Source organism: Chiloscyllium punctatum, chromosome 45 (genome assembly GCF_047496795.1).
Source record: "Chiloscyllium punctatum isolate Juve2018m chromosome 45, sChiPun1.3, whole genome shotgun sequence".
Taxonomy (NCBI): domain Eukaryota; kingdom Metazoa; phylum Chordata; class Chondrichthyes; order Orectolobiformes; family Hemiscylliidae; genus Chiloscyllium; species Chiloscyllium punctatum.
Window position 1 is genome coordinate 60821892 of NC_092783.1, and position 22900 is coordinate 60844791.

Sequence of the window (22900 nt, forward strand, 5' to 3'; positions counted from 1 at the left end):
GGTCTTACTGCTCCTGAACAGCTTTTAGAGTGGAACCTTTTATTTTACACTGTCTCTCCATGTTTTTTATACCTCATACTTCTCCACATTTGAACTTCATCTGCCATCTATCCACCTTCTACAGAACATGTCAATGTCCTTTTGGATTCTATACTGTCATTCTCACAGTTTATAATTCTCCCAAGTTTTGGGTCATCCACTAACTTTGAAATTGCCCCCCTGCACACCAAATTTCAGCTCATTTATGTATAGCAAAACCTCACAAGTCTCTTGTGCGGCAGTTTTAAACATCTTCTGGAAGTCCGTGTACACCACATCAATAGCATTACTTGATCAACCCTCTCTGTTTCCTCTCCCAGCAAGTTAGCTAGACAAGATGTCCCCCTAACTAATCCACACCCATGCTTCCAAATTGACCTCAGCTTCTCCATTTGATGATTAATTCCATCGCAAATAATTGTTATGAGAAGCTTCCTGAACACCAAAGTTGAACTGATCTGTAGTTGCTGGATCCGTCATTAAAATCTGTTATGAACAAGAATGTATTGTTTAAATTTCTTCAAACCTCTGGCACTGTCCCTGAATCTACAGAAGATTGAAACATTGTTGCTGGTGCCTCCGCAATTTTCACTTTCACTTCCTTCAACATCCTGGATGTATCTCATCCAGCCCCAGTGTCCAACTTTAAGTACTGACAGCTCATCCAGTACAACCTCCTTATCAATTTTATAACTTTCTGTGACTGACCTTTCTCTTCTGCTATCATGACCTGGGTAGCTCTGCCTAGTGGGTAAAGACAGATGCAAATTATTCATTAATACCTCAATTATGTCTCCTGCCTTTGAGTGCAAAACCCTCATCGGCCCCACTCTATCTTTTACCACCTTTTCACTATAAGTGACTGAGTCCTTAGTGGATGCCACGGGGTGATATCTTGTTGTTAGAAAGCACACTGCAGACCTCCTGCACTTATAGACTATCACAAACACACAAATTCCTGGCTCGAATTGCTGTCTGTGCTTTTCAAGTGCACCAATGTCGAGCCAACAAGCCTGCACTAAATCAAAATCCCTGATGAGCTGTTGGGTGCTGAGGCTTGGCCAGCACAGCGCTTTCTGGAAATTACCTCAAACACAATGCCCTGAATTAAAGGGGCAGTGCGCAGAACACTTACAGAGCTTTAAGATTAAAACAGGAGGGGCGGCGCTGTCAGCAAGGTTGGCACTAAACTGTACAACCCCTTGGAGGGTGCGTGCACCCTGGATTGGTGTGCAGATGTATTGATTTTCTGGGAGGCCCTTTCAGCAGCAGGAAGGATTAGAGGGAACATAAGCTGTTGGGAAAGGGTGAAGTCTCTGGAATGATATTCCAGAGCCCCAGGATAAAGGCTGTGGCAGCACAGATTCACATCCATTTCGTGAAATTGAAAAGTTAATTCAATAAAACCTGCAATTAAAAGCTAGTCTTGGTGGTAGTCACTGTGAAAGTATCTTTGATTGTTGTAAAAAAAACCAAAACTGAAAGAACTGCGGATGCTGTTAATCAGAAACAAAAATAAAAATTGCTGGAAAAGCTCAGCTGGTCTGGCAGTATCTGTGGAGAGAAGTCAGAGTTAACATTTCGGGTCGAGTGACATTTCCTCAGAATTCAACCTGAAATGTTAACTCTGATTTCTCTCCACAGATGCTGCCAGACCTGCTGAGCCTTTCCAGCCAATTTCTGTTTTTGTGTCATAAAAGAAACATCTGATTCACTAATGTCCAATAGGGAAGGAAATCTTCCATCCTCACCTAGTCTGACCTACACCTGACTCCAGACCCACAGCAATGTGGGTAGAACAAAGAACAAAGAAAATTTACAGCCCAAAAATAGGCCCTTCGGCCCTCCAAGCCTGAGCCGATCCAAATGTACTGTCTAAACCTGTCGGTCAATTCCTGAGCATCTGTATCCCTCTACTCACCACCTACTGATGCATTTATCCAGATGCATCCTCAATGAATCTACCATGCCTGCCTCTACCATCTCTGCTGGCAACGCGTTCCAAACACCCACCACCCTCTGTGTGAAGTACTTGCCACGTGTATCCCCCTTAAACTTTCCACCTCTCACCTTGAAAGCATGACCTCTCATTATTGAATCCTTCACCCTGGGAAAAAGCTTGGCTCTATCCATCCTGTTATACCCTTCATGATTTTGTAAACCTCAATTAGGTCCCCCCTCAATATCCTTTTTTCTAATGAAAATAAACCTAACCTACTCAACCTCTCTTCATAGCTAGCACCTTCCATACCAGGCAATATCCTCGTAAACCTTCTCTGCGCCCTCTCCAAAGCGTCTATATCCTTTTGGTAATATAGCGACCAGAACTGTACACAGTATTCTAAATGCAGCCAAACGAACGTCTTGTACAATGTTAACATGACTTGCCAGCTCTTATACTCAATACCCTGACCAATGAAGGCAAGCATACTATATGCCTTCTTGTCCACTCTATCCACTTGTGCAACAACCTTCCATAATCTTAACTGCCCTCTGGAATATCTCCACAAATTGCTCAGTCTGAGGGCACTTAGCAATAGACAACAATTGCTGTTTCTGCCAGTGACATTCTCTGAAAGAACAAGTGAATCAAAAACTAAATACTGTAATATTCACTGAGGACCTGAATAGAGGGGATAACCTCCTGCCGTGTTTATTCCAGCTGTAATCACACACAGCCTGGTAAGTAGGGAAGTATTCAGAGGAAATTCTTCATTACACGGAGAGAATTCAGTGGCATGTAATCCACCTCCTGACCCCCCCAAAGCCTGTCCATTATCTGCAAGGCATAAGTCAGGAGTGTGATGGAATACTCCCCACTTCCTGGATGGGTGCAGCTCCAACTCTCAAGAAGCCTGACTTCATCCAGAGCAAAGCAGCCTACTTCAATGGCACCACATCCACAAACATCCATTCCCTCCACCACCAATGTGTACTATCCACAAGATTCACTGCAGAAATTCACCAAGATTCCTTCAGCAGCACCTTCCAAACCTGTGGTCACTTCTATCTAGAAGAACAAGGGCAGCACATACATGGGAACACAATCAGCTGCAAGTTTCCCTCTGAGCCACTCGCCATCCTGACTTGGAAATATATCACCGTTCCTTCAGTGTCATAGAGTCATAGAGATGTACACCACAGAAACTGACCCTTCGGTCCAACTTGTCCATGCCGACCAGATAGCCTAACCTAACCTAGTCCCGCTTGCCAGCACTCAGCTAACATCCCTCTAAATCCCCCCCCCCCTTCCTATTCATATTCATATACCCATCCAGATGCCTTTTAAATGTTGCAATTGTACCACCCTCCACCACTTCCTGTGGCAGCTCACTCCATGCATGTACCACCCTCTGTGTGAAAACGTTGCCCCTTAGGTCTCTTTTATATCTTCCCCCTCTCGCCTTAAACCTATAACCTCTAGTTCTGGACTCCCCCACCCCAGAGAAAAGACTTTGTCTATTTGTCCTATACTGGCCCCTCAGGATCGTTGGGTCAAAATCTTGGAATTTCCTAGGAAATGAGACAGGCCAAGTGGAGAACATCAGGGTGGGGGAGCATTTGGGAATAGTGATCATAACAGAATAAGGTTCAGTATTAAGTTAAAAAGAAGAAAAATCAGTTTAGGTTTAAAATTCCAGGTTGGGAAAGGGCAGTTATTAAGGGTCTAAAAGTTGAACTGGAGGAAGTTGATTGGAAATACATTTTGGTAGATAAAACATTAGATGAAAAATGGGAAAACTTCAAAAGAGAAATTTATTGGGTGCAAGCTACATACGTACCCATGACAAATAAATAAAGGGTATCCAAAACTAGAATACTGTGGATGACTAAGGGTATTGGTGAGAAACTAAGGAAGAAAAAGGAGACATGTGATGCATATCCTAATAATAACAATAGAAATCAGGGAGAGTATCTCAAATGCAGGACAGAGGCTAGGGCTGAATAAGGAAGGCTAAGAGGAAACTTGAGGAAAAGATAGCAGGCTGCAGTAAAACAAGTAGGAAAGTTTTCTTCAAACATATTAATAGTAAAAGATTAGTGAAGGATAGAGTAGGGCTCATAAGGAACAAGCAGGGTCAGCTGCTTATTGAATCGTATTGGTTATGGCAGAGCTAAAAATGAATACTTTGCTTCTGTCTTTATCAAGTTAGAAGATGATGAAAGTGGCCTAGTTGAAAGTATGAGCATTCAGCATCTGAGCAGGATAGTGAGGGCTAAAGTGGAGGGCCTAAAAAGGCTGGCAGCGCTCCAGGTAGGGAAGTGTCCAGACCCAGATGGGATGCATCCTGGATTGCTCAGACAGTTAAAGAAACAAATTGTGGAGCCTTTGATAGAAATTTTCCAGGTCTGTCTGAACACAGAATTAGTCCTGGGGGACTGGAGGATTGTAAATGTGACACCTTTATTTAAGAAAGTGGCAAAAGATAACCCAGGAAACTATAAACCTGTCAGCTTGACGTCAAAAGTCGGAAAATTGATGGAGACTATAATACAGGGCAGATAAATGTACGCTTAGAGAAATAAAAGTTAATACTGTCAAGTGCAGGTCGTGTCTGACAAATTTATTTCAGTCCTTTGGTGAGGTGACCCAGGCAGTGAATGAGGGTAGTGCTGTGGATGTTGTATATTTGGACTTTCAGAAAGCATTTGACACTGTGGCACATGGCAGGTTGGTTAGTAAATTAGAAATGTTTGGGATTAATGGGTCCATGGCAGCATGGATTAGAAGTTGGTTAAAAGACAGGAAACAGAGGAAAAGTATAGGTAGACATTTCTCAGATCAGAGACAAGTTGAAAGTGATGTTCCGCAGGGATCAATGTTGGGAGCCTTGCTTTTTCTGATTTATATAAACAATTTGACGATGGGTGTTAAGGGCAAAATCTCTGAATTTGCAGAAGGTGCTAAACTAGGGAGAAGAGTGAATTGCATGGATGATGCTGGGTGACTTCAGAGGGATAGTGACAAGTTGGCGAAATGGGCAGACATCTGGCAGATGGATTTCAATGCAGAGAAATGTGAGGTAATTTGGTAGACAAAACATGGAGAGAAATTACAGGCCTGACAGTAGAACGCTGAGGGCACTACAGGAGCAGAGGGACTTTGGAATTACACACATGATTCTCTCAAGGTGTCCGGGAAAGCTGAAATAGTTGGTAGGAAGGCTTATAGGATCCTTGAGTTTATAAATAGAGGCATCAAGTGTAGAAGCAAGGAATTGATGCTGCACCTCTCCAAAACATTGGTCAGACCTCATTTGTAGTATTGTGTTCAGCTCTGGCACCTTATTTAACAATAGATGTTAAAACCCTGGAGAGAGTACGAAGGAGATTTATGAGAATGATACCAGGAATGAGGGGCTTTATACACCAGGAAAGATTAGAGACACTGGGCTTATTCCACTTGGAGCTGAGAAGATTAAAAGGTGACCTTAGTGAGGTGTTCAAAATTATGAATAACTTTGACAGGATAACAAAGGATATTCTGTTTCCACTGGTTAGTATGTCAGTAACCAGTGGGTCACAATTTCAAGTTTATCAGCAAGAGAGCTAGGAGTGAGATGAGGAGAAACCCCTTTTCTCAGGGAGTTGTTAGGATTTGGAATGCGTTGTCTGGGAGTGTGGGGGAGGAGGATTCCATCGGAGGTTTCAAAAGAGAGCTGGAGATAAATTTGAAAGTGATAAGTTATAGTGGTTTACAGTGATAGGGCTGGAGAATGGGACTGGCTGGGTAGCTTTTTCAGGAGCTGGTACAGACACAGTTGGTTGAATGGTTCCTTCCGTACTGTGAAGTTCTAGGAATCTATCCCCACCTGTTCATATGTCTGTCTAAATGTCTCTTAAACCCTGTAAATATATCTGCTTCTACCACCTCCCCCTGGCAGCACATTTCAGGTACCCACCACTCTCTGTGTAAAAAATGTTCCTCACGCATCTCCCTTAAACTTTCCCTCTCTCAGTTTAAACCTATGCCCCCTAGTTTTTGGCATTTCCACCCTGGGTAAAAGACTGATTACCTGTCCTACCCAAGCCTCTCATAATTTTATATACTTCTCTCAGGTTGTCCCTCAGCCTCCTACTCCCTAGTGAAAACAATCCAAGTTTAAACAACCTCTCCTTATAGCTAATACACTTCAATCCAGATACCATCCTGCTTGAGCCATTTTGCATGCTCTCCCAAAGCCTCCACATCCATCCTATTGTGTATTAGAACTGAACACAATACTCCAAATGTGGCCTGACCAAAGCCTTATACAGCTGCAATATGACTTGACAACTTTTATTCTTCAGTGCCCCTAAAAGGGAAGACAAGCATGCCATGTATTTACCTTATTCACTTGTGTTGCCACTTTCAGGAGCTATAGACCACCACTTTAGGATTTCTTTGTATATCAATGCTCCAAAGGGTCCTGCCATTTACTGTATATTTTCCTCTTGCATTTGATCTCCCAAAATTATGTCACACTTGTCTGGATTATATTTCATCTGCCGTTTCTCCATGCTGTATCCTTTGACAACCATGCTCACTATCCACAACTCCATTAATTTTCATGTCATCGGCAGACTTATTAATCAGACCACCTGCATTTTCACTTAAATCATTTATATGCATTACAAACAGAGGTCCTGGCATTGATCCTTGCAGAACGTTACTGGTCACAGACCTCCAATCAGAAAGCACCCCTCCACAATATCACAGAATTCCTACAATGTGGAAGCAGGCTGTTCAGCCCATCAAATCCACAACAACCCTCTGAACAACATCCCACCCAGAGCCATGGCTAAACTACTTTGCCTGCACATCCCTGGACACATGGACAATTCAGCATGGCCAATCCATCTATCTGGAACATCATTGGACTATGGGAGGGAACCAGAGCACCCAGATAAACCCATGGAGACATGGGGAGAATATGTGATCTCCACACAGGCAGTCGCCCAAGGGTAGAATCAAACCCAGCTCCCTGGTGTTGTGAGGCAGCATTGCTAACTATTGAGCCACTGTGCTGCCCTGCCAGTATTTAATCTATCAAACAATCAGCCACCCACAATCAGAGATCGAATAACCATTTCACTTAAAGTGAAAGGAATGAAATCCACAAGGAAATGAAATCTCATGTTGCAGTAAACAAGGCTCCTTACACAGGAGCAAACATGTACGGGACACCAGCTCAAACAGGGTTTTCCATCAGCTGGAGCCCTGCTTGTACCATAAATACCTGACAGTCCTTCACAATGAAAGCACAGGGACCAGGTCATTTTTGCCACAACTTGCATTAGGTACAGCACATATCAGGAGTTTGTGAGTTTAGGTCTCACTCCAGGAGACCTCAGTGCAGAGGTTTAAAAGGATATTTACTTGTCTCAGGGAGAGTTGCACTGTCAGTGGTGTCTACGTTTGAGGAGAGATTAAACTGTGCTTCATCAGCTGAAGGTAAGTGATTCCATGAGAATGATGTTGAACAGCAGGAGAGGTTTTGCCCAATGTGTTGGAAGATATTTATCCCTTATCCAACTTCAGTGAAATGGATTATTTGATCATAATTGTTTGTATGAACTTGCTGTGTGCAAGTAGGCTGCTGTGCTTCCCACTTTACAACACTTCAAAGTACTTCAATTGGCTACAAAGCACTTTGAGGTGTTATGAAGTCATACAATAGAATTTAAAAATCCTTTAATAATGAAAACATTAGCAGTGATAATTTGTAAGTAGAATGTATACCCACATATAAGTGCACTTACACACTTGTGTGTAGACATACATGCACCTACACATATACATACACAAACACACATACTCTCACACATACACATAGACACATGCACACATTATCATACACACACTTGCACATACATGGAAACACATGCTTACATGCAAAAGTGTACAACAGACACGCATGCATACACATACATATTCACACTTGCACACTCACACTTACATATACACAGACACATGTACAGACTCACATGAGTGCACTCATACATATGCATTCACTGTGACACACATTCAGAAGCACGCACTCATGTACACATACATATGGACATGCACTGACATGCACGCACACGTTTGAGTACACACGCATGCTGAAAATAGTTTGGCACCTATCTAGGTATGGACATTCCTGACCAAAACATCATAGCTATTCATCAATATTGTTTCTATCAATGTTTGCATGTTTAATCACTGCTTAAGTTGCTCTGAACAGGGAGAGGGAAAAAGAAGATTTTACGAGGGGTCAGACAGTGTGCTGCTTTCCTAAACTAGCTGATGCTAGAGCATGTCTTTGCGCTGAGTTGTGTAAACAGTAATAAGAGATGTAAATATTTCCACAGGAAAACTGGTGAAAAGTCAAACAGAAATAATTCAGAAAATATTTGGCTGCATTGGTCAGCCCCGGTCAGTAACTGTGAAGACGGAGACTTGTTTCTTACAAATCTCACTAGCTCCCATCTTGCTCTACATTCACCCTGAGACTCCAGCCAGCAGAGATACTGTAACTAAAACCTACTGTCTCAGAGTTCATCTCCTACTGATTGAGATGTAAGCAGTAAAGCAGTTTGATTGTGTAGGTAGAGGAAAACATTGAAGCACAGAAACAGGAGTAGGCCATTTAGCCCATTCATTATGATCATGGCTGCTCATCCAACTCAATCCCCTGTCCCCACTTTTTGCCCGCAAAATTATTTCTGGTTCAGGAGTCCAGATCAAAGCAACAGAACACCAGAATTGGAATCCGACTGCACAGGACTAAACTCAGAAAACGCTTCCATGTCAAGGATAGTGGAATCACAACAAGCTGCCTCAGGAACACTTGGAATTTCCAGGAGTGAGTTTGATCAGTTGTTGTTACAGGGAAGAGTATCAATGCAGAATAAAGACAGATAAAGTTCTGCAATTCTCATTCTTGTTTTCAAAGCCCTTATTAACCTGCCCCTCACTACATCTGTAATTGCCACCCACCCTACAGTTCAATGAGGCTTCTACACTCCTAAATTATGCTCACTTCCCCATCTGCCCCTGGCCATTGTACCTTCAGGGGTCTGGCTCCTAGGTTGTAAAATTCTGTCAATAACACAGTTTGCCCCATTACCTTACTCCAGATATTTCCTTAAAACCTACTTTATCCCGTTCCAATGGGGAGGATTTATACAGTGGACCTGAGGACCACAGCATTAGAGTCAAGTGGAGATCTGCAGTCTGTAGAAAGCCAGTCTGGAGAACCCCCTCTGTCCTCATTCACCGTTCTTTTAAGGTCACCGTTGAGACCACCACGACCCCAGTGGGTGAGGTACACACAACCCAAGCCATAACTAAGGAAATTACTATGATTGGACATTAGAGGCAGGTTGATTGATGAGGGATCAGTCGATTCAAGAGGACCAGTGCAGATTTGTGATGAATCATGCCTGACTAATCTGGTTGAGATTTTCAAAGGGGTCACAAGGATGACAGATCAGGAAGTGTTTATGAGCATTGACCACAGGATTTCTAAACAAAATGTGATAAGGTGCCACAGAAGAGATTATTAAAGGAGCTATTACATGGAGTTGGAAATGAACCTGGTTGGCAATTTGTTGAACTGTTGGAGAGAAAGAGTAAAAATGTTCCGATTGGCAGAATCCAAGGACTGTTCCCAAGAATTAGCACCAGGATCTCAGTTCTTCACTACACGCCCCGATGGCTAGGACAAAGAGATAGAGAGTTCTCCACCCAGGTTTTGCAGACAGTGTCAAGCTTGGAGGCACAGTATGTTCAGAGCAGGAAGCTACAAAAGCACAGAGATAAACGATAGTGGTAAATGGAGTTCAATGTGGGGAAATGTGAGGTCATCTTACTCTGGGTGGACCGAAGTCGGTTTGATACATTTGCTAAATGATGCGAGACCAAGGACAATCAGGGACAAAGAGAGTGACCCTGTCACAAGTCACTAAAGGATTTTGGAGGATACAAAATGCCTTCAAAATGGTAAATGAAATGTTGTCCTTTATCGCAGAGGGGTCTAAAATATCAGTTTGGGCAAAAGGTCATGCTTCAAACTGAATAGCAACAGCAGCTTGCATTTGTACATTGTAGGGATTTTTTGATATAAACATATGATTCGATTTGTGTGATCTAAAGCAGAAAACACAGCTAGAACTGGCACCAAGGAAGAGTCTTCATAAAACTGACAGTAAGACACAGCACAATGTTACTCATCTTGCTTCAGCCTTTCAGTTCTCTCACCGATCTCCTATGTGACTGTAACAATTTAAATCATACACTAGAAAATCAACGACAATGAATGATTGAACAAATATGATCACAAACCTTGGTTAGGGCAAAACATTTCAGGTCTATAAAGAAAGAATACAGGAGTTAGGACTATTTAAGGTTCTTTGTCAAAGAGCTGACTTAGTCATGTTGGGCTGAATGGTCTCCATCTGTACTGTATCATTCTATGATATTCACTGTAGTTGCACTGGTGGCAATTTGAAGTTGTTGACCCAATATTCCTGTTAGCCATTGAGATGAAAATCAGAGCCATTGTGCATTCAACAAAGACAGATACACTTAGTTTGGGGTCAATTATTTCTTTTAAATAATTAAGGAAATAGCTTTATACACTAAGTGGCTGGGATTTGAAATGCACTGCTTAAGAGGGTGGTGGAGGCAGATTCAGTCATTGTTTTTAAAAGAAAATTGGCTTTCCCTTATACATTGCCTTTAGGGTAATAAATTGTCCCAAGTTGCTTTTATCATACAATATTTGACAATGAACCGTATCAAATGTATTGGGACAGATGATCAAAAACTCAGTTAAAAGACCATCTTAGAGTGAGATAGAACCTCTGGATGTTTTAAAGAGGGGATTCCAGGACTGAGGACACTATTCGCTGTAGGAACAGCACTCGCCAATGATGATGTAATTGAACAGATGCACCAGGGACCAGAGTGGGAGGAGCACAGAGGTCTTGGAGGGTTGTGGTGCTCCAGGAGACTCAATAGGAACAAGGGAACAGGTGTAGGCCATTCAGCCCCTCAAGCCTGTTCTGCCACCATTTAATGAGATTATATGATTACTGCGTATGCCTGACTTTAGCCCATATCCCTTAATACCTTTGCTGAACAAACAGTTATCAATCTCAGTCTTAAAATTAACAACGGACTCACAGACAGAGTTGAAGATGACACATCGGGGTGGACAAATGCTGGCCTTACCACTGACTCAATTCAGATTTGCTGATTTCCCTTTTTTCTCCTAACATTCCAAGTGTTGCCAAATACCTGTTAGTACTTTACCTGCTTGTTCTGGACAGTAGCTGACAGTGGGCTATTGGGCTGTGGGAGGCATCATTAACAGCTGAGGCCTCAACTCATTCAAGATTTAACACGTGTGTGTCATTTTTGTAGTCATTGGCTGGTGAAAGGGGTGAATTCAAAATGAGCGTGGACAAACAGGGTTAGAATCAGGAGAAGGTGAGCACTATAGATGCTGGAGAGTCAGAGTTGAAAAGAATGGCGCTGGAAAAGCACAGCAAGTCAGGCAGCATCCGAGGAGCAGAAAAGTCTACATTTCACAGTAATCAGGCCCAATTAATATTACAGTGACAAATACAGAGTATACTGGAGAAATTAAGCAGATCTGGCAGTGTTTGTGCAGGGAGAAAACAGAGTTAATGTTTTGAGTCCAAAATGACTCTTCAGTGGGTGAGTTCTTCAGACTCTCTGATGAAAGGTTATACAACACTCGAAACGTTGGCTCTGCTTTCTCTCCACAGAGGCTGCCAGACCTGCTGAGTTTCTCCAGCAATTTCCATTTTCAATTCAGTTTCTCAGCGTCTACATTGTTTCACTTTTATTCAAGGGTTTTTTTTTATTCATTCTTGGGTTGACAGCAAGCTCTGCATTTATTGCCCATCCTTAATTGCCCTCAGGGCAAATGGTGACCCATTCAAAGGTAAAGTCGCCATTGTCCTACTCTTATCAGGGAGAGTTTCACCCAAGGGTCACCATACTTCAGGCAAGGGGAGAAGATGAGAGGAGAATCCTGCAGGGTAACCTTAGGTAGTGCCGGACAGCGAAGAAGGTTACCTCAGATTACAACAGGATCTTGACCAGATGGGCCAATAGGCTGAGAAGTGGCAGATGGAGTTTAATTCAGATAAATGCGAGGTGCTGCATTTTGGGAAAGCAAATCTTAGCAGGACTTAGACACTTAATGCTAAGTTTGTAGGGAGTGTTGCTGAACAAAGAGATCTTGGAGTGCAGGTTCATAGCTCCTTGAAACTTGACTTGCAGGTAGAAAGGATACTTTCCTTTATTGGTCAGAGTATTGAGTACAGGAGTTGGGAGGTCATGTTGCGGCTGTACAGAACATTGGTTAGGCCACTGTTGGAATATTGCATGCAATTCTGTTCTCCTTCCATCGGAAAGTTGTTGTGAAACTTGGAAGGGTTCAGAAAAGATTTACAAGAATGTTTCCAAGGTTGGAGGATTTGAGCTACAGGAAGAAGCTGAACAGGCTGGGGCTGTTTTCCCTGGAGCGTTGGAGGCTGAGGGGTGACCTTATAAAGGTTTACAAAATTATGACAGGCATGGATAGGATAAATAGACAAAGTCTTTTTCCCTGGGGTGGGGGGTCCAGAATGAGAGGGCATAGGTTTTGGGTGAAAGGGAAAGATATAAAAGAGACCTAAGGGGCAACCTTTTTCACGCAGAGGGTGGTATGTGTATGGAATGAGCTGCCAGAGGATGTGGTGGAGGCTGGTACAATTACATTTAAGAGGCATTTGGATGGGTATATGAATAAGAAGGGTTTGGAGGGATATGGTCCAAGTGCTGGCAAATGGGACTAGATTGGGTTGGGATATCTGGTCAACATGAATGGGTTAGACCGAAGTGTCTGTTTCTGTGCTGTACATCTCTATGACTCTATGAAGGCTAAAGATAAGGTGAATGGCAGGTGTCTTTTTCCTCGAGTAGGGGATTTCAAGATTAAGGGCATATTTCTAAGTTGAGAGGAGACTTAATAAAAGACATGAGTGGCATATGTTTTTACACAGACACTGGTTCATATGTGGAACAAATTTCTACAGTAAGTAGGAGATGTGGGTGCAACATGAATAAAAAAAGGTTTGGAGGGATATGTGCCAAGTGCAGGTCGTTGGGACTAGTTTAGTTTGGGATTGTGTTCGGCTTGGACTGGTTGGACTGAAGAGTCTGTTTCCGTGATGTATCACTCTATAAATCCTCCATTCTCACCGTAGGGCAGTAGTGCAGTGGTGTTGTTACTGGGGCAGCAATTGCGAACCCTTAGCTGGTCTGAATCCCACCATAGCACATAACAAAATTTGAATTCAATTTTTTTTAAAAAGCCCTGACCTAACGGTGGTCCTGTAGCCACTGTCGAAACCTAACGCCTTTAGGAAAGGAAATCTGCCAGAATTACAGGCTGTTCTTCCATAATGTGACAGGTGTGTTCTTGTGCAACCCTGCACTACAGAAAAAAACTGCGATTTAGAAACTGCGTTTAGCGTGTTGGTGATATAACCACATTACAGCCAACACACGTATTAAAGGTTCACGCTTTAGAAACAGTATCCCCAATTCATCAATCCCGTGACAGCAAATTCACGAAGACAAAACACATGTTATAGCAGAACCACCTGTACCTATTCTGATCCTGGTTGGTTCTCACAAAAGGGAGGTAATAGCCTGGTGAAGCAATGTCGAGACTATTAATCCAGAGACAGTGATAATGTTCTGGGGGATTTGAGTTCAAATTCTGCATGTGGCAGATGGTCGACTTTGAAATTAATAAAATTGGGAATTAAAAGTCTAGTGATGACCACGAAGCCATTGCTGAATGTTGGAAAAGCTCATCCGGTTCACTGGTATCCAAGGAAACCCACTGTGCTTACCTGGCCTACATGTGACCCCTCTAGAAATGTGGTAATTCTCTAATAAATGCATTAGTTACGGATGGGAAATAAGGACTGGCCTTGCCTGTGCACCCCACATCACATGAACAAAGTAAAAGAAAGAATTGGAAAGTGAAATTCTGAAGCAGCTAAGGAACTAGAAGCAAAGGACCATTTAGATCTGTGAAAGAGACAATCTCTTCAGTCAAAGGTTTGTGAACATTTGGAATTCTCTGCCCCAGGTGCCTAGTTACTGAGAACATGCAAGACCAGGTCAATGGAATGCTATTAAAAGATGTTGAATCAAGGAGATATGTTGGAAAGCTGCAGCCAAAATGCTAAAGATACAAATTGTTATTCTTGTTGTATTACATCAGGGCAACCCCTTGGTCATCTGACATCTAGAGTAAGAAACAATGGGAGGCAGAGTAAGGACAATTTTGTAACATAGTCACTTGACCCAATGGACAAGATTTGAGTTAGCAACTAGAGGAGATGATCAAAGGAAAGGGAAAGAATGGATAGTAGAAACAGGTGAGGATGAGAGAGGTGGAAATGGGTGAAAGGGCAGTGTGTTCGCACAACAGCAATGGCCAGATAGTGCTGTGCAGTCAGGACCTGGCATAACGTGTTCACTGTGGAGTGAGCAACTCACACGGATTTACTGCTGTTTACAATTGCTTGTTAGCAGTTAGTTGACCTCAATAAATAATGAACATGTAACCTGACACCTTTCACAAGAAAATAAATGATAAGGCTCTGTGTGTAGGAAAAGTGGAATGGAAATAAATGTCTCTTTTGCACCAGTGTTTTTGTCAGTTAAAAATATAAAAAGGTATATACACAGTAAACAACACCTGATTTTGAAATTCCTATATTGTTTTGAAATCCATCCATGACATCGTCCCACCCTATCTCTGTATTTTCCTCCAACTCTACACATTCTGTAATGTCTGCATCCTAGCAATTGCAGCTTCATGCAGAGCTGTGTGTGATGTAGTGTTCCTGTCCCTGGGCTAGCAATCCAAAACTGCGGGTTCCTCTTCTGGGGATGTGGGTTTGTGTCCTAAAATTGAGGTTTTTAGGTTCATGTTTTTCAAAGCTCTAGAATAAACGGGCTACTACTGGATTAGTGGTGCTGGAAGAACACAGCAGTTCAGGCAGCATCCAAGGAGCAGGGAAATCGACGTTTCGGGCAAAAGCCCTTCATCAGGAATTCCTGATGAAGGGCTTTTGCCCGAAACGTCAATTTCCCTGCTCCTTGGATGCTGCCTGAACTGCTGTGCTCTTCCAGCACCACTAATCCAGTATTTGGTTTTCAGCATCTGCAGTTATTGTTTTTACCTGAATAAACGGGCTAGCCTAATGGCGCCTATGTAACTATTGCTGTAGACGTCCATCTGGTTTATGGAAGGAAATCTGTCATTCTTATCTGGTCTGGCCTACATGTCATTCCAGACCAGGTTGGATCATAACGGTCCTCTGGAATGGCTTGTAATAGATAGGCAGGAGGCTGCAAGAACATAGAAGGCCAGGCAGCCTCAGGAGATGGAAGAGTTGACATTTCGGGTGTAACCCTTCAATACGACTTCACCTGAAGAAGGGTTACATCTGAAACGTTGACTTCTGCACCTCCGGATGCTGCCTGGCTTGCTGTGTTCATCCAGCCTCCTGCCTGTTTACTGCAGTACAATCTACAGGGTCTTTTTGTCTCTAACCTCTGAAATGGCCTAGCGGGCCATTCGGTCCAAGGACAATAAGTGCTGACCCAGCCAGCAAAGCCCACATCCGCCAGCAAAGCCCACATCCACCAGCACATGTTTAAAAAAGGGGTCTGATTTTAATTACTTCATGTTGACAGCTGTAAGGGTCCAAACTTTGAACTTCCCTCCAAATGCTTCACCACCTCCTGCTCCGCACTCCTCAAGAGAGAAGCTTCTTAAAATCTACTGCTTTGAGCACCGCTGGATTACTTGTGGCTCCAGACCCACCTGCAACGTTTGGTTGACTGTCAAATGCCCACTGGGCAATTAGGGATGAACAATAAACAATGGCCTGGCCTGATGCTTCTGATATACACATCTATTTGGGGGAGGATTTTCAGCTAGTAACAAAATTTTCTTCATGCAAGAAAATAATTTTACTTTCAAATCACCTCACTCTAATTTTAAGATTATTTTTTATTGGAGTAGGAACAAGCTATTCTGGCCCAGTCCACCAGATCATTGCAGTCTTCTATCTCCACTCCATTTTGCCCCATATCCTTTGAAGTAATGGCTCAGTGGTTAGCACTGCTGCCTCACAGCGGCAGGAACTCTGGTTCGATTCCCGCCTCAGGCAACTGTCTGTGTGGAGTTTGCACATTCTCCCCGTGTCTGCGTGGGTTTCCTCTGAGTGCTCCGGTTTCCTCCCACAGTTCAAAGATGTGTGAGTCAGGTGAATTGGCCGTGCTAAATTGCCCATAGTGTTAGGTGCATTAGTCAGGGGTGAATGTAGGGGAATGGGTCTGGGTGGGTTGCTCTTCGGAGGGTCGGTGTGGGGGGCCGATGGGCCTGTTTCCACACTGTAGTGAATCTAATCTAATCTAAATTGCTTTCTGTTTTAAATGTCCTCAAATTTCCACAGCTCTCTGGGGTAAAGAATTCCAAATTACGCCATTCTCTGAGTGAAAAGGTTCCTCCTCTAAAATTGGAAACTTTAGAGAGGGTGCAGAGGAGATTTACCAGGATGCTGCCTGGACTGGAGGGCATGTCCTATGAAGAAACATTGAGGGAGCTAGAGCTTTTCTCATTGGAGTAAAGGGTGAGATGTGACTTGATAGAGGTGTACCAGATGATGAGAGGATAGATAGAGTGAATAATCAGAGACTCTTTCCCAAGGCAGAAACGGCTAATACAAAGGGGCATAATTTTAAGGTGATTGGAAGAAGGTTTAGAGGAGATGTCAGAGGTAGGTTCTTTACACAGGGAGTGGTGGGTGCTTGTACTGTAGGGTAAGATACATTAGGGACATTTAAGTGACTCTTAGGTAGGCTCATGAGAGTTAGTACAATGAAGGGTATGTAGGTTAGTCTGATCTTAGAGTAGGATAAAAGGTCGGCACAACATCGAGGGCTGAAGGGCTTGTACCAGGCTGTACTATTCTATGTTCACTGAAATGGATTACCTTTTTTATTCTGAGACTGTGTCCCCTGGTTCGAGACGCCATGACCAGGGGAAGTATCGTTCCTGTGGCCATACTTGTTCTTCATATTCCCCTGCAGAGGTGCTAGGCTGGGGAAGTGAAGGCAGAGCAGTCTTGTCATTGTCCCAGCAATCAAGAGACCCCAACTAATGACCTGGCGACCTGTCTTCAAATCTCACCTAGTTGGTAGAATTTCCATGTTCAGTGAGCGAATTGAATAGTTAGTTTCAGTTATTGTGGCCTTGAAGCTAACATTCATTTGTTGTTTTTTAAAAAAAACCCATCTGGTTCACTCGAGTCATTTATGGAAGGAAATCTGCCATGTTTATATGGTCTGACCTATATGTGACTCCAAACCCATAATGATTCTTAACTGGGCCTCTGAAGTGATCTAGCAATCAATCAGTTCAAGAGGCAATTAAGAATAGACAATGAATGTTGACTAGCTGGGGATGATTCCACCCCGTGAAAAAGTGTTTTATTAAAAATCAGACCTCCACAGGGATTGAGGAGAGGCCAGAAGCAGCAGCAGAAGAATTTTGAGCACATCTGTATATAGGCAATAAATGTCAGTCTGGGTCAATGACTCATTTCTGTGAATGAATGAATAATGAAATTGAGTGTTGTTTGCTTGTGTTCTCTGGGGGAAAGAACATTGTCCAGTTCCTTGTCTCTAAGCACATCTCCCCCTGTTTCCTCAGGTAGCCGAGAGGCTGCTTTTGTCTACGCAATTTCCTCTGCTGGTGTAGTGTACGCTATCACACGAGCTTGTAGCCAGGGAGAACTGAACAGCTGCAATTGTGATTCACATAAGAGGGACAAAGCCCAGGACCTGAGAGGGGAGTTTGACTGGGGAGGCTGCAGCGACAACATCAACTATGGAATCAAGTTCTCTAAAGATTTTGTAGATGCCAAGGAAAAGAAGGAAAAAGACGCCAGGGCGCTGATGAACCTCCACAATAACCGGTGCGGCAGGACGGTAAGTAGATGTCAGAAAACAGGCCAATCAAACAAATGACAATCGGATCCTGGTTGACATACAATCTGATTCTGACTTGGCTGCACACAGCCTCCAGGTTTTGAGCTAAACGTACTTTTAAAACAGAACTGACCAGAGAGCTAGGCAAGTGTTTAAGTGAGGCCTAGAAAATTTCTAATGGTGTAACCTGTGCAGCGAAATCTTTGTCACTAATTTGCATGCTTTATAATAAGAGGTTGTTAGCTATTGATGAAGAAATAGTTCTTGAAGTAATGGGACCAATTATTGATGAAACATCCCGACTTATTAATGAAAAGTACTTATTATTGAGTATAAGTTATTTATGCCAATTTAAAGGCACCAATGACCATTTATTTTTGATTGATATAAAGTCCTGAATTATTGATGTAAAGGCAGGAAAGAAAGGTAAGGAACCATTAATTAATGATACAAACACGGGTTAATGGGCATGTTCTTACAGAAATATGGTTACAAGGAGGTCAAAGTTGGGTACCAAATAGTCAAGGGTGTATAACCTTTTGAAAGAAAGGCAGGAAGATGGGGTGGCTTTGATAGTACAAAATGGAATAAATATGATAACTAGAAATGATCTTGGATCAGAAGATGTCAACTCTATATAGAACAAAAAAGAAATATCTAGAAGAAAATGTGAGAATAGTCTGTAGGTCCCCAACAGTAGGACAGCGAATAAATCAGGAGATAATGAGAGCATTAACAAAGGCAATATATTAATCATGGGTGTTTTTTTGGTTTTCATGTGATTGAGAAAATCAAATTGGTAAAGATAACTAAGAGAAAGAATTCATAGAGTATATTTAGGTTCAGAAAATAATATGTTGTAGATCCAACCAGGGATCAGGCTAATTTGGGATCTGGTAATTTGTTATGAGGAATTTTCTCCAATGGTAGGGGAGTCCAGAACTATGGGACATAACCTTAAACTTAGAGCTAAACCATTCACAAAGGAGATTAGGAAGCAGCTCTTCCCGTGACACGTGGAAGAAACTGGGAGTCCTCTGTGCCAAAACGCTGGTGGTCAGTTGTATTTTGGTCATTTAAGATAGCAATGGATGTTGAACAAATGTGATTAAATGCAAATTTGCATTGATCCAATTGGACAGCAGAGGTTTGAGGGCTGAATGGCCTGCTCCTGTTACTCCATTGCAGTGAATGCAATAGTTGGTTCTGGGAAACTTGCAACTTAAGGTCATAGCTAAGAACTACCCGATCACGTTCTACAAAATTTAGTTTAAAGGGTGGCTTGATCCAACTTTTTAAGATATTAAGGAGAAACTGATTGGTTAGACCTCAAGGGACAACTTACACTAGTTGGAGAATTAAGAACAAGGGACAAAACTCAAAAGGTAGAGCCAGGCCTTTCCAGAGTGAAATTCAGAAACAATTCCATACACAAAGGGTGGTAGAAATTTGGAACTCTCCCCTGTAAATGTTGTTGGATCAAGTAAAACTTGGGACATAGCCTCAAAATAAGGGGGAGCAGATTTTGGACTGATTCGAGTAGAAACTTCTTCACCCAAAGGGTTGTGAATCTATGAAATTCCCTGCCCAATGAGGCAAGTTGAAGCTATCTTGTTGAATGTTTTTAAGGCAAAGTTAGATATATTTTTGAACAGTAAAGGAATTAAGGGTTATGGTGAGCGGGCAGGTAAATGGAGCTGAATCCATGAAAAGATCAGCCATGATCTTATTGAATGGCGGAACAATTTGAGGGGCCAGATGGCCTACTCCTGCTCCTATTTCTTATGTTCTTAATGTTCTTATTTAATTATTAGATGGATATATTCTTTTCTCAACGAGAGCGACTGAGGGATATGGCCAAAGTTGGGTTTCAGATCAGCCAAAGTTGGATAATAATGAAAAAGAATTCAGAGACCGAATGGCCTCCTTTGTCCTATTTTCCTTTTCTGAACTGCCGTGAGACGGGGCCCAGAGATACAAATAGTCTCCAAGAGACCTGTATGAAAAATCTGTTGAATTTTGTATCAGACAACATGCCAGGAGAGTGAGATTGATATCAGATGTATTACAGATAACATCCACATGTGCAAAACATGCAAAGGAAACACTATTGTCAAGGGGTTAATGATTTCTAAATCAATTTGCATCAGTTATCATAGAGAACATATTTCATCATCAATTTTATTGCATAAAGCATTGTAAAACAAAACAAAAAGTTCTCAAAGGAACTATATATTTTTTACTCATTGTGCTGTCCTGTTAGATATTTTTGGGCATCATTTTCAGGTTTTGCTTTTTGCAGAGAGGGAATGATTTCAGTCCTGCTTTCTCCATTGTTTGATATCCTTCCATCAAGGTGCCTGAGCAAAACTGGAGTCAATGGGATTCAGGGGAAGACTCACTGCGAGTTAGAGTCATACCTAGAACATAGGGAGATCGTCGCGGTTGCTGGACGTCAGTCATCTCAGCTCCAGGACATCTCTGCTGGAGTTCCTCATTGTTGTGGCCTAAGCCTAACCATCTTCAGCTGCTTCATCATGACGGTCCCTCCATCATAAGCTCAGAAGTAGGGATGTTCGCTGATGACTGCACAATGTTCAGCACCATTCATGACTCAGATACTGAAGCAGTCCATGTTCAAACGCAACAAGACCTGGATAATACCCAGGCTTGGGCTGGCAAGTGGCAAGTAACAAGTGCCACGCAAATGACAGACAATGAACATTTAACCAATAGCCCTTGACATTCAATGACATTAATATCACTGAATCCCCATTGATATCAAGGAGTGTTACCATTGACCAGAAACAGAACTGGACTAGCTATACAAATAAGATTAGATTAGATTACTTACAGCGTGGAAACAGGCCCTTCGGCCCAACAAGTCCACACCGACCCGCCAAAGTGCACCCACCCATACCTCTACATTTACCCCTGCCCCTAACACTTCAGGCAATTTAGCATGGTCAATTCACCTAACCTGCACATTTTTGGACTGTGGGAGGAAACCGGAGCACCCGGAGAAATCCCACGCAGACACGGGGAGAATGTGCAAACTCCACACAGTCAGTCACCTGAGGCGGGAATTGAACCCAGGTCTCTGGCGCTGTGAGGCAGCAGTGCTAACCGCTGTTCCACCATGATGCCCTATAATATGGTTACAAAAGCAAGTCAGAGCCTAGGAATCCTGCAGTGAGTAAGTCACCTCCTGACTCCCCAAAGCCTGACCACCATCTACATGGCACAAGTCAGGAGTGTGATGGAATACTCCCCATTTACCTGAATGAGTACAGCTCCAATAACACTCAAAATACATCGCACCATCCAGGACAAAGCAGCCCACTTGATTGAATACCACATCCAAAAACATCCACTCCCTCCACCACTGACACTCAGTAGCAACAATGTGTACCATCTACAAGATGTACAGCAGAAATTCACCAAAGATTCTTCAACAACACCTTCCAAACCCATCTAGAAGGACAGGGGAAGCAGATAAATGAGAACACAACCCCCTACAAGTTCCCCTCCAAGCACTCTCCATCCTGACTGGGAAATATATTGTCTTTCCTTGACTGCCACTGGGTCAAAATCCTGGAAATCCCTCCCTCACCTACACCTGAGAACTGCAGCAGTTCAGGAAACCAGCTCACCACTACTTCCTCAGGGGATCTAGGGATGGACAATAATCGTCGGCCCAGCCAACGAAATCCACATCCCTTTGAACAAATCAAAAAACAATTAGGTTTAAGTGGAGCAGGGAGGTGAGGTTCGAACTGCTGCTTGTCTATCTACAGAAAACTGCTCCTTCCTGACTCTCATGAAATTTAAAACAAATTTTGGAATATCACTGTGTCCCGAGACTGGGGGGTTAGTTTTCTAAGATCAAAAGAGAGATTGCTAGAAATGCTCAGGTCTGGCAATATCTGTGAAAGTGGAAATAGAGTTAACGTTTTCACAGACATAGCCAGACCTGCTGGGCATTTCGAACATTTCTGATCTCATTTCAGATGCCCAGCCCCTGCATGAATTGTCTTTTGGTTTTCAATGTTAAGTTTAAGGAGTACTTTTGGATGGGAGATTTTTGCATCATAGGTTCTAAGAATTGTTACCATACAGAAGGAGGCCATTCAGCCTGACATACCGATGCTACCTCTTTGCAATAGCAATTGAACTAGCTCCACTCTCACTCTCTTTTCCCAAACCCCAGGATCTTTCTTTCCCTCTTTGGAAAACTACCAGGTTTTCCTTTTGAAAGCCCTTGTGAATCTGCCTCCATTTCTTGGCAAAAGGTTTTACCTTATGTTGTCTTTCCTCCTTTCACCAATTACTTTAAATCCATGTCCTCAAAACTGTCTCCAATGAGCATGATTTGGAGATGCCGGTGTTGGACTGAGGTGTACAAAGTTAAAAATCACACAACATCAGGTTATGGTCCAACAGGTTTAATTTGAAGCACACTAGCTTTCGGAGCGACGATCCTTCATCAGGTAATAGTCACCTGATGAAGGAGCAGCGCTCCAAAAGCTAGTGTGCTTCAAATTAAACCTGTTGGACTATAACCTGGTCACCAATGGAAACACTTTCACTCTATCTGCTAAACCTCCGACTTTTCAACAGAAAAATCATGAGGGGCAATAGAAGAACTATTTTCACCCAAAGTTATTAAAGTCTAGAATGCTTTGCACCAATAAATAAAGCACCATTGGAAAGGAGAGGGGAAAAAAAGACTTCAAAATCTATTAATTACAGGCATTATGCGGAGATTTTTTTATGTTCAGTCATTTCAGAGTAAAA

The 22900-nt window shown here is 42.6% G+C and overlaps 1 protein-coding gene across 1 annotated transcript in view; it reads left to right on the forward strand.

The window, feature by feature from the left end:
- Positions 1–22900, forward strand: part of wnt2bb (wingless-type MMTV integration site family, member 2Bb) — a 54566-nt gene that overhangs the window by 14228 nt on the left and 17438 nt on the right. The window contains exon 3 of the mRNA XM_072563894.1: positions 17826–18103. Coding sequence (XP_072419995.1) covers positions 17826–18103 — 278 coding nt within the window. The remainder of the gene's footprint in view (positions 1–17825; positions 18104–22900) is intronic.